Here is a 12,677-nt window from a genome sequence, read left to right as displayed (position 1 = left end):
TTATTTATTTCCCTCAGTATATTTATGGAGTGCACACCCATATGGATCACTCCTTTGTGACATAAAATAAATTCAGGAAATTAAATGATACTACATTATGTGATGATACGGTATGACAGTCATGGAAACCGTACCTGGATGACAGGTATAAAAGACTTATTATGATCTGTGCCTGGTATGAACAATTCGTAGAATCTGATTCTCATTTTGTCTGTGAAGTTAAATAAAGACTTAAAGATATATTCTTTCAAAATTGGTCAACTAGTTTCTCACTATCTACTTCCAAATGGTAAAAGATTCCATATAGACATGTACAGAACATTATCTTTTAGTTTTGACCATACGAAATTCAGCTGCTCTACAGGATTTATATATTATATGTAATAATAAGTGTTATATCACTGATGAACAATTCCAGCAAAACACATTTAGAAAATTTTTCCATATCTGTTAACAAAGTTTTATTCTCAGAAAGAATTACTGCTACACACATTAATAACTCTTCTACTAAAAACTAGTGGTCTTTCAGTTCGAAATAAAACTCGTATTGAATAGACATATGTCCACATGAAATAATTTATTACATTGGTCAAGGATCCGTGAAGATCTGGGTCAGAATTGATCTTTAACCAGCAAACCATGAGGTGAGTAATAGGGTTGAGTGAACAGGTTCATTGAGTTCACTGACACATGTCATTGCATTCTAAAAAGGTAGATGTTCATCACTGGATTGTCTGGTCTAGACTTGATTATTTACATATACGGAACATTGCTAAGTGCGATGTCAAACAGAAATCACCGAACCCCCCCCCCCCCCCCCCCACCCCCCAAAAAAAAACCAAAAACAAAACAAAGCAAAACAAACAAACAAAAAAGCCACCTATGAAAGAAGAAAGAATTCAGTTTACCTGTGCCCACAATGATGAGCGTGGGTTATTCATAAACACCCATGCCTTTTGCCGAATTCTCTGCCACCTGGAAGCTGAAAGATACTGACTCTCGGCAACATGCTCCAACGCCCCCTTCCTGTCCTTCTCCAGCTTCCTCAGCGCCTCCAACGTCGACGTCCACGAGCTGTAGTTCGTCCAGCAACACTCCTCAATTTCATCTTCCTCCATGCCCCAAAACGCCAGTTCAGTTTTCACTGACGCTCCACAATGACAGGCAGGGAGGTGCAGCTCGCCCGTCCGGAGGTAGTTCAATATTGCCTTGAAAACGTCAGGATCTCTGTCGAAGAAGTATTCCTTCTTATCCTCCCTGTAATGTTTCTTCAGAAAGTCCTCATCCGCAAGAGGACTAAAAGGAAGGCTGGTGAGAGTGGATCTGTAGGTTTCAAACCGTGATCCACCCACATTGAAAATGAAAGTCTCGTTCGACGTCCCAGTGCTGACAGTGATCTTCTTGTTGGTTTTATTAATTCGGGATCCGGGCAACAAACCATGAAGAACATGAGCCGAAACTTTGTCTCTCTCTTTAGACATCGTGCATAAGGTAGGTAGAAGGGAACGGTGTGATACGTTACTTAATGATGCATTCAACACCTGTTCCTGGTAAAGATGCCCTGTGACTTCAAGGATACAATGAAGATGACAAGCAGCTACAGATGTCACGTGCTTTGAAGGCAGTACTCGTCCCTTGAATAGGGGATGAGGTTACAATGACCTTTTTCACTTGATAGAGAAGAGAGGCTGTGGGACTGTCATTACATGGTCAGCGAGGTGTGTCCATTGTAAACACAGGTACGACAAAATACAGCTCATCCAATGTTACTATGTATATAATTTTTCAAAGGAACAGATTTCATCTCAACATTGACTTAATATGTTGGACATTTTATATTGGGACGAGAATGTTGCTGGAGGTCTTGGGTTAAGGGTATTGGTGTGTGGCTGTATGTTGTTTTGTGCAAGAGAAAAGTGTGGAAAATATTTATCCTTGAGTCTGATTACAAAGGCTTTGCTGGGCTGGAAGAAAGAGACTGGAAGTCTCAGAATCCTGTAGAAGAAGACATTTAAAACGTATTAATAAAATAACAACAATAAACACCCTAGCAATATCCAAACAAGTTGATATTTTTTAGTCTTTCCCGACCAGAATGTACGGGTATTATTTTCATAAAAATGGTAAAGTGAAGAGGATTGTAATAGGAAATAAATGTGACGAGGGAGGATTGAGGGTGATTGACACAAAAAGGTTTACAAACACTTTGACATTTTCTACCTTAAGCCCATATTTTATAAAATGTGAACAAAATTCGTGCAATGTACATATCACAAATAAAATTAATTTTGGAGCAAATTCTGAAACTTTTCTTGAGACTGAAAACCCTTGTTTGGCATGGGTGTGCTAAAAGTATGGAAACTGTTTCACATACAACATTATGCTGACCCAAAATTGGTACACGTTATGATTACCACCTTTTTCTTACGAGAGTGCGACGTTTCGGTACGTTGTCTTAAGCTATACAAATTCTTGCTTGACAACGGTACAAGAATCTGTACCTAAATGTCACACTCTCATGAGAAAAAAGTTCTTCTCCATAAAGTTTGTCAAGTTTCGACTTCCCCGCTTCTAAAATTCCACTCAAAGATATTCAGCCAAACAACATTAATGAAATCCCATCCCAACCACTAAGGTTCAATCACAATTTCAAAAAAGCTATACACATAAAGAAATGGGCAAAGAGTTTTACACATATCAGGGATATGTTTGATGAAAATAGATTACTGCCAACAAAATCTTTAAGAAAAATATCGTATCAAAGGTACTTTTTTAGATTTTAGATATATACTGCACACATTACCTGAATCTTGGAAACATACTTTAAAGCCCTGTCACTCTATCCCAATCAGGAAGCTGAATCCTAGCCAATGAAAGATAAAGTTAGTCTACAAGACTTTTTACTGATAAACGTATTTGTATTGATAAATATCCAAACATTTTGTGATAAATGGCAGGTGTTATTTCCCGATACTGACTTTGTTTTAAAAAATACATTTATATAGAAAGGGATTATGAGATAGTAGACACAAAGTTTGTAGACTTTCAATATAGGTTTCTACAAGGTACTATGCAGTCGAAAGGGGAATTGATCAAACTGAAAAATGTTGATAACGGTTTGTCTCTAAAAAAAATGCCTCTAAAACAGTTTGTGTTGTTTGTGCACTAATGTAAATGAAAGTGTGTGCCATGTGTACTGGGAATGTCTGGAGACACACACATTTCCGATAAACCTACAAATCTGGCTGAACAATCAATATACTCATCCATTGATGTTATTAAGAAATATGTAATAAATATATAAATAAATACAAAACATGAAAATATAGTACTAAGAAACATATTAACACATGAAATATGCTTCCAAATCTTTATCTTTTATTTATAACTTTAAACGAAATAATCTTAAAATGAATAATTTCAAACACAAATGGAGCCTTCTCTCCCCAGTACTAGATGGATCTAAAACCGCACTGACTTGTGCCTGACATTACCTATACATCATCTTTTTAATGATTTATGCATGTATATGAATATATTAATATACTAATATCTTATCTGTACACAGCTGTATTACTTTAAGAGGCATATATCACGGCTTTGTATATCTGTGATATTATAATCTTGGGAACCAATAAAAAGAAAAAAAATAAATAAATAAAAAGAAAGATTTTGCTAGGCAACATTGCTTGCTGCTATTTATTTAATCTCATAACACCCAGCTAAAATTTGAACTCAGTGACTTTATGCTGCTAAAATAATTCGACCGTAAACCGTATTTCATAACAGTGATATGGGTTGCTGAGTGAGTGAGTGAGTAAGTTTCATATTCCATCCCATATCTGCTGCATGACTATTGACTGTCTGTTCTACTTCAGCTTTCTGGGTAGTCTGGCGGGAGGACCGTGCACACTTCATTTTGACCCACGATTCAATTACCATTTAATAAAATTTCAGGACAAAGTTGAGTAGGTAGGTAGCAATGGGAGGGGTGCGCACCCCAGCACACACCCCATCCCCACCCCTCTAGATCCGCCTTTGGGTGAGATTACTTTGTGTATGGGTTTTGTCACAGAGTTTGGTATTATAAAATATTATTCTCATAAATGAGTGACCTAACCTTGACAACAATAATGTTCTACTTGCACTCTTTATATTTAGTTGTGCATGCACAATAAGTAGATAATGCACTACTTGTATAATTGTAATGCTTATTGAGAATTTGACCATGTTGATGTCATGAGTATATTTTTACGTATGTAATCACGTGACCAGTCATATGACATCTAGTCATGCCCAGTACATTCCCGCAACCAAACGCTAAATGTCAGATGAGAATAAAACACCGAGTTTAACTTGTGATTCGGTAATTGCTGATCTGTGTCCAAAGATCGATAATGTTTTGTCATGATCAGTACATTAGTGAAATAATATACAAAGTTATTTTGCAGATATCCATTAAGTATGTACTATGATGCTGTGTGGTGACGGTGGCAATATGTTTAACAAATTTCACGTTTGAAATTAGGTGAATAAATTCACAATGAACTTTCAGTTGTTTGTAATGATTGGTCATGGTGATGTAAGGAATAAACTCCTCAGACTCGCCAGTATTCGCGCGGCCGAGGCCGAGGCCGAGGCCGTTAGGCGCGCGAATATTGGCGAGTCTGAGGAGTTCACTGCGCTTAAACCTAAAATCGTGCATACTGGCGCCCAAGTTTCGTAACCCTTACACCCGAAAACAGTAATAGCAATATTGGCGTCCTACATCTGGGAAGCACGGTATGCACGATACACACGTCATGAACACGTTCTACTGTGCACGTGACAGCGTATTGAAGGGGTACAAAACACACAAAATTACTTTACCACATCCATTTCACCAGATGTTTTCAACCATGTAAGGCGAATGGGATCCTTTAGGCGATGTGTTTGTCACTCAGAATACATTTTCCGAAGCTACAACTTTAAATGAAAGTGATTTTTTGATTCATGGCAACGTGAAAGGGGTGGGTTTGAATCCCAGTTAGGCAGCAAATTATTAAGTCTTTCTGCTGAAGATCTAAATAGAACGCTGAGTCTGTTTGTTACAGAAGTACGGAATCAGAGGGAGGTGAATACAGCGGCACTACAATTCATGAGATTCTTATTTCCATGCAGTGGAAAGTGGTCGAGATGTTAACCTATCCACCGATTTTGCTTTTAGGGGTTTGAGAACAATTTTAGACGCTAAAATGAAATCACTCGCCCAAGCTGGTATTGGCATGCATAGAAAGCGAGCTAACTTCATCACACGACAGGAGGTGCGTTGTGGGAGAAAGGGTTGCTTGGGGATGACACCCCGGAGAAAGTGCTTGATACAGTTTTTAATTAGAATGGGATAAACTTTTGTTTACGAGGAGGAGAGGAACATCGTGCTCTAAAAGTAGGTGAACTTCTGTATTGTTACAAGAAACAACAACAACAAAAAAGCAACTAGTGTACTCTGAAGGGGTTTCAAACACGAATTCAGGAGGGCTGAAATATAAAAGGCTGTCTGCTAAGGTCATTTCAGTAGATGTTAATGATGAGAACCCTGCCTGTTGTCCAGTTAGACTTCACATAAGTACATGTAAGTTGATTTATCACAAAAGGGCACTGCTAAAATGGGACACATGTGCACTTAAGTTTAGGATTATCAATAACGTCCATGGGTTGTGAGGTAGCCCAGCGGCTATGGTGCCTACGGTGCGGGTTCTATTCCCACGCAAGCACAAAGTGTAAAACCCATGCGTTGTGTCCACAACCGCTATACTGCTCGAATATTGTTTTAAGAGGCGTAAAGCTAAACCCGCTCGGTAATAATCACTTGTAAAATGTCCATCAAATTATCAATGGATATGGAGGGAATAGAAGTATTTGTTATATACAATATAGGTACAAGAGAACAAGCGAGGGCATGTTAAAGATAGTCGATGATGTTGTACAGAGGAAAACACCAGCAACATCTGCCACATTGCAGCGCCAAGGTCCTGCAAATTCTAAGGTTGGTTCCTAAGACCACGAAGCCTTCTCAGATTAAGGTCAGGGGACCTCGATGGCCAGTCCATGACGTTGATTCCAGTGTTTTGAAGGAAATTTCATGTCAACATCGCGGTATGCGGCCGAGCATTATCATGCTGGAACTGTAGACCTGGGCCGTGAGCCGCCATGAAAGGAACGAGTTCAGGGGTGAACACCTGGTCGCGGTAAACAGTTGTGAGGTTTCCACGGATGACCAGAAGTCGGGAACGATTGTTCCCACACAAAGCACCCCACACCATGCAACTTCCGTACCCCGAACATGTAGACTCTCTGTACACAACATTGGGTATATCGTTCACATCCGCGAATCTGAGGGTAAACCTGGATTCATCGCTAAAGAAGACTCTCTCTGGGTACATTGGAGGTGACTTTGGTCCCACAGCAGACGCTGACGTTGAAGCAACGGTGTCAATATTGGCCCACGATATGGATAATGGAGATTGGCAGCCCGCAGCCGATTTCGAATGGTCTGTGAGTACAGTCGACCTCTAAACATCTCAGCCCTGGTTCGTGTAGCCGGCAGAAATCTGTCACGCAGGTGACGCAGGACGGTTTGACGGTCTTCTGCTCTTGACGTCACACTTGGACGACCCGACCTTGGACGGTGGTGCCAGTTTGTTGTAGACGACCTCGCACACAGTACGACGGCTGCATCCCATTGCTCTGGCGACGTCGATAACTGATCTACCCGCTTGCAACGTGCCAACGGCACCTTCACGTTGCACAATTGACAATCGTGGCATTTAAAGTACCGTTAGAACTGTGGTTTAAAAGTGGTTTTTTTTCAGTTTTTGAGGCCAATGCAAAGACTTGCAAATAGAGAAAACGTGAGTACATACATGGTGGCATTTCTAGAGCAAGAGCGAGGAATATACCGATACTTAGGCACTAGTGCCGTACACATAATATGATTTGGGCACGAATATAATATTTTGCGAATTGCCGCGGTCGTCAGATTGAGGAAAATAAGCACAAATTAAATTCTACCTCCGGGTGGCTGCCCACCAAATGTAGAGCGCAACGCCACAGAGGAAACGTGACGTCATAGTATTGTTCATGACGTCACGTCATCATGACAAAGTTATATTTTGCACTAGGGCATGGTATGACAAATATGAACGCCGATATTTTCACCCTCGTAGGTAATGAAAAATTAAATCTCCTAGGAGAAATCGTTGCATCTCACACAAGCCATAACCTCAGGGGAACACAGTGTTGGATGATAAGTTTTGAATGATACTTGCACTCTGTGTATACAATTATATCCCCTGTTTGAGTGAGTGAGTGAGTGAGTTTAGTGTTACGCCGCACTCAGCAATATTACAGCTATATGGCGGCGGTCTGTAAATAATCGAGTCTGGACCAGACAATCCAGTGATCAACAACAGGAGCATCTTTTTTGCGCAGTTGGGAACCGATGACATGTGTCAAGCAAGTCGGCGACCTGACCACCCGATCTCGTTAGTCGCCTCTTACGACAAACACTGCATTGTGTGTGGTAGTCCATGGCCCACAGCCACATGATCCTTGAGGGCAGGTAAGAGCAGGTAACAACAGGCAACAGCAGATAACATGCAACAACAGGTAACAGCAGGTAACAACAGGTAGCAGCAGATAACATGTAACAACAGGTTACAGCCGGTAACAACAGGCAACAGCAGATAACATGTAACAACAGGTAGCAGCAGGTAACAACAGGTAGCAGCAGATAACATGTAACAACATGTAACAGCAGGTAACAACAGGTAACAGCAGGTACCAACAGGTAACAGTAGGTAACAGCAGGAAAGAGTTGGTTACAACAGGTAACAGAGGGTTACATGTAACAACAGGTAACAGTAAGTATATATGTATACAATTACGATACGTACATTGCGTAAATTATGTGTATATGTTAAAATTGCATTTTCTGCTCGTACAGTTAGCTAATTAGACCTGAACTCTAAATGCGTTCTTCCATATAGTCATTGCTTTCACGTTGGGAAATGAACAGAAGGGAGGTAACTCCTACATTCTTGTCCTGCCTTTTGCTCTGATTTTATTACTGAAGAAACTTATTTTGATGTCACAGAGATTTCCCAACACAGAGGTAACACGGAATCACGGTAGGGGCGTGGTCATAGACTTCTGGAAAGTATTCCAGAGCGTTAGGTTAATATGTAACCTAAAATGGTACCGAGGTTACAGGGAATCGAAAGAGTGACTAAATGAGTTAATATTTATCGTCATATCAACACTATTTCATCCATATCGTGACGAAATCAATGAATTATCAATAAAGATCAATAATATTTAGGTTATAAATCTGTTATAACACTATTGACATTGAATAGTAATACTATTTGTGTATCACATAGATAGAGATATAAAACTAGCATGGAACTATTGGTAAACACATATAAGATGATCCACGACCTGCCAGATGACCCCAATTTGCATACTTGAGAACGCCCCACAGAACGATCCACTTGAAACAAGAGGGAGACAGGTTGTCTGATAAATATCGAAATCTGTTTAACAGTATTGAGATAGGTGTAAAACAGTAGCGAGACAGGTGTTACACGGTAGCGAGACGGGTGTTAATCAGTAGCGGTGTTGATTTCATGTCACGGTTAGCATGTATTGCACGTGCATAATCGTCAAACTACCTGTAGCAGCCAAGTGTACTCCCCCAATTCTTTGTACCGCCGTACTATAATGCTAACTATTATCATTATATGGACAATGCAATAAAATGTACACTATAAATACGGCCTATAAATTATCAACACCTGAAGGTAGGTCATCATAATGGAAGATCATGGGTACTTACAGTGTCTTTCATAAATGCATGGACCCAAACTGAATTCACACCGTCCCTTAGACGCTGGTGATTCTAGGACAAATTTAGCCGTATTTTAAAAGAACAAACAAACTAGTGTTACGGTTAAGAATTTACCGTGACAACAATTTAAGAAATCCCCTGTGAACCAGCAAAACAGAACAAAGACAAGTCACAAACGTTCAAATTCTATTATTATGAACTGAGAGCAAGGTATACAAAGTCACAAGTCAATATAACAATGCTGATTACAAATAAAATTCAAGAGAGACAAAATCTAAGTCAGTGGGTCACAAAAATATAATATATCAAACTCACCAAAGTCTCAGTACGAGAGGTAATCAACTATGCAGAATGTCAACACAGCGATCTGTCTGACAGCAGAGAACGTAGGGCAAGCGTTGACGGGTTTCATGATCAAGCGTGGCGGTGATGTAACTCTAGCAAATATGAATGAGTGTGTGTGTGTCGCCCTCAACACGGCAACCAGCCTTTATATATATTTACTAAGTCATTCCCGAAAGTTCGAGCACAAACGAAGATCGTCAACACTGTAGAATGCCCTAGAATAAGTCCCCTGGAAGTAAACACATCGAAAACTAGGAGCAGATAAATCCCGGAAAACCAGAATCCTAAAAGTGTTGACAATCAATTAAAACGAAATGTGACCCATCATAATTAATATTCAAAACTCGAAATGTTGTGACCCAGTAATAATTATTACTGAATTAATAACAAAATATACAGAAAATACACGATAAAAACGACTGTAAATTGTTAAAATAACTGTCAGTCTGTTTATAAATAGCTAAAACACATCTCTTGTACACAACACGTCTATTCCCAGTGAATACTTGCAATTTCATTTCGTATTTAGTAAAAAAGAAACCTCGAATGTATACGAAATGAATTGGAAACTGAACATAAAGTCAGTCGTATCAAATTAGGGGTATAAAAGCTGGCCAGATTTATCCTCTTACACCATGCTAATCTGTTACGGTAAATGCGTCAAATCAGGAAATGTTTAAATTTCCTTGAATATTTAGGAAATTTAAATATTTCCGGATTCACTCAGTATATGTACACATTTCCTAAATATTCCAGGAAATTTTACAAATTTCCTCATTTTAGGGCCTGTCTTTTTTACTCATTTCCTGAACATTTAGTTTGCAATGGACGCAGGAGAATGAGCCAATGCGAATTCTTTAAACGCAATCACAAAACATACAAGTCAAAACGAAGTAACAGCAATGTTTAGAGGATAATTAGGTTATAATAACAAAGTGTTTAATCCTGTTGCCAGGGAATGTGCTAATTATTTGAAGCCAGTCATACAGGCAGAAACTGTAGAGGTCATCTTTCGTCGCAGCTGCCAGAAAAGAAACAGTCTGATGGAAAATCAGTGCTCCTCGCCAAAGGAGAGCATTTTTCATTGGTGGATTAACTTAGCAAGACTTTAGTACTGCTTGTAAAAAGTCGAACTACAAGTACGACATCCTTGGTCAGTCTGAAATCCTGCACTGTGGATGCAGAAAAGTTGGTTCGAGAGTGTTCTGATCCTTCCCAACCTCTTTGGAAATTTGCACACACTGATGGCATTTTCGACATCGTGATACGTGTCCGCATTTTCACAGGTCATGGTGGGAGAGACAAAATGATCAAAGAGTTAGATATGTGTGCCAAATCCCTACGTGTCCAGTGCACGTAACCACCAAGGGTATGTTTGTAAGACCAATTTTCTCTAAAGACTTTGGTTTACGTCCACAGACTGACCTCACTGATATTCAGTCAAAGGCTAAATGTAACCACCTTTTGATCATGGTGTACCAGGGCCTTCTAACAAAATATCATGGGTGTGATATTGGATAGAAAAGAGGACTTGTATCGAGTTGCTGTGAGATCTGGTATCCTGAAGGAGCGTTACTGCAGAAGCCAAAACAGAATCTTTTGTCCATGTCTGATGTACAAACTGACAAAGAAATTGGGCTGCGTCAAGCCGTGCAACAAGGCTCAATCTGTGGTGGTCAAAGACACATTAAGTGCAACTGTGCACAAAGTGTTAAGCAGTGCGAAAACAACAAATGTAAATGTTGCATAGCAGGACTTAGGTGTATGAGCCGTTGTCTTTCAAGCTCGAATTGCCACAATAAATGAGTTCGTGTAAATGGATGACTTTGTTTGCCCGTTAAGAACCTCAAGCCAGGAAATGTATAAAAAGATCAGGTCCTCAAATCAGGAATATTTAAGAACTGTGTACATTTACTGAGTGATTCAGGAAATGTTTAAAATTCCTAAATATTCCAGGAAATTTACGTATTTCCTGATTTGACACATTTACTCTGTCAATTCGCTTGACAACCAAGACTATGCCTCGTTTAACACCAGAGTAGAGGGAGAGAACTATCGCTATGTTACAGATGGAACAGACACAAGAGCATGTGGCTAGGACCATGGGACTGTGCCAATTCACCGTCGGAAGACTTGTCACACGTCTACGACAGACTGGCAGTATTGCAGGCAGGCCAAAGAGTGGTAGACGGAAGGTCACTACCCAGAAAGGGGACCGGTACTTACATCTGTTTCACTTGAGGAACCGATACGTCACTGTGACGTCACAACATCGATGCTAACCATGCCGTTATACATCGTCGGCGGCGACGTCATTATCATCATCGTCGTCGTCATCGTCATCATCATCATCATCATCATCATCATCATCATCATCACCCTCCTCCTCATCGTCATCACCATCATTATCATCTGAGGTAGAAAAGAAAGGGTACACCTGGTGTTTTGATATCAATTCCACAAACACCAAATTTAAACATGACATTCCCCATGACTTGTGTTCGAATTGTAGCATTATCATAGCATATCATTGCCGGAATGAAATCACTACATAAACTTAATACGGGAGCGGTCAATAACAGCTGACCGAATTATATACTGGTAGCATCATGACGTTGTATCTCGGAGAACCAATCGACTCGAGTATGTGTCTGTGACTCGTTGAGAAGAGTTGCGCCCCTTGGCGTGCCAGGAGCATATGATCTTAATGTCGAATCCCTTTCCATATCCGTGCCAAAGTGGTAAACGGCTAAAACTGGCATCACTGGACAGTTCTGTGACATTATTCCTACTAGTCGGGGTACTACTGTATACGTCTAACGTTCTAAAAGGCGGTGGATCACCGGGGTAGCCTAGTGGGTAAAGCGTTCGTTTGTCGCAATGAAGATTCGATTCCCAACATGAGTTCAATATGTGAGGCCCATTTCTGGTGTCTCTTGTGATGTTGCTGGAATATTGCTCAGAGCGGCGTTAAACTAAATTCACTCACCGGAATATATAAACACTGAAAGGATTACGATTTCGTGTCCACAATACCCGGTTATATGTAATGACCTTCTTGGACGTTTAGCCAGATAAATCCTCTTTAGGGCGGCCGGTTATGCCTTGTTCGTTCGCCAGGAGAGAGGAAGGTGGGTGGGTCGATCCGTGCAGGGTTATACGTTAAACTATGTAACTTGCTGGCATTAAGATGATGAAAAGGGCTTTGGGCTCGAACAATTGGCCTAATTGGGGAATATACGTTAAACGGCCTGGCAGTAGAAAAATCGAGGAGTAGTACAATCAGCAGTCTCCATAACCCTTCCACAACCATCCATCCACACACACACAAGCGCGCGGACGCACGCACGCACTATACGCGCACGAATGCACTCACATATGCGCATGCACGTCACTGTTTTGACACGTGTGATTACGGCTTAAATTACGACGAATGACTCAAAAG

At 40.3% G+C, this 12,677-nt stretch overlaps 1 protein-coding gene across 1 annotated transcript; it reads right to left on the bottom strand.

Annotated features, from left to right (window-relative positions):
• Positions 1 to 899: 899 nt before the first annotated feature.
• On the bottom strand, positions 900 to 1,481 carry LOC137259399 (potassium voltage-gated channel protein Shaw-like). The gene has a single exon (XM_067797065.1). The coding sequence runs from the start codon at positions 1,479 to 1,481 to the stop codon at positions 900 to 902; it is 582 nt and encodes a 193-aa protein (XP_067653166.1).
• Between the last annotated feature and the right edge of the window lie 11,196 nt (positions 1,482 to 12,677).

This window comes from Haliotis asinina, chromosome 13 (assembly GCF_037392515.1).
Source record: "Haliotis asinina isolate JCU_RB_2024 chromosome 13, JCU_Hal_asi_v2, whole genome shotgun sequence".
NCBI classification, from domain to species: domain Eukaryota; kingdom Metazoa; phylum Mollusca; class Gastropoda; order Lepetellida; family Haliotidae; genus Haliotis; species Haliotis asinina.
This window is presented reverse-complemented; position numbering and strand designations above follow the sequence as displayed.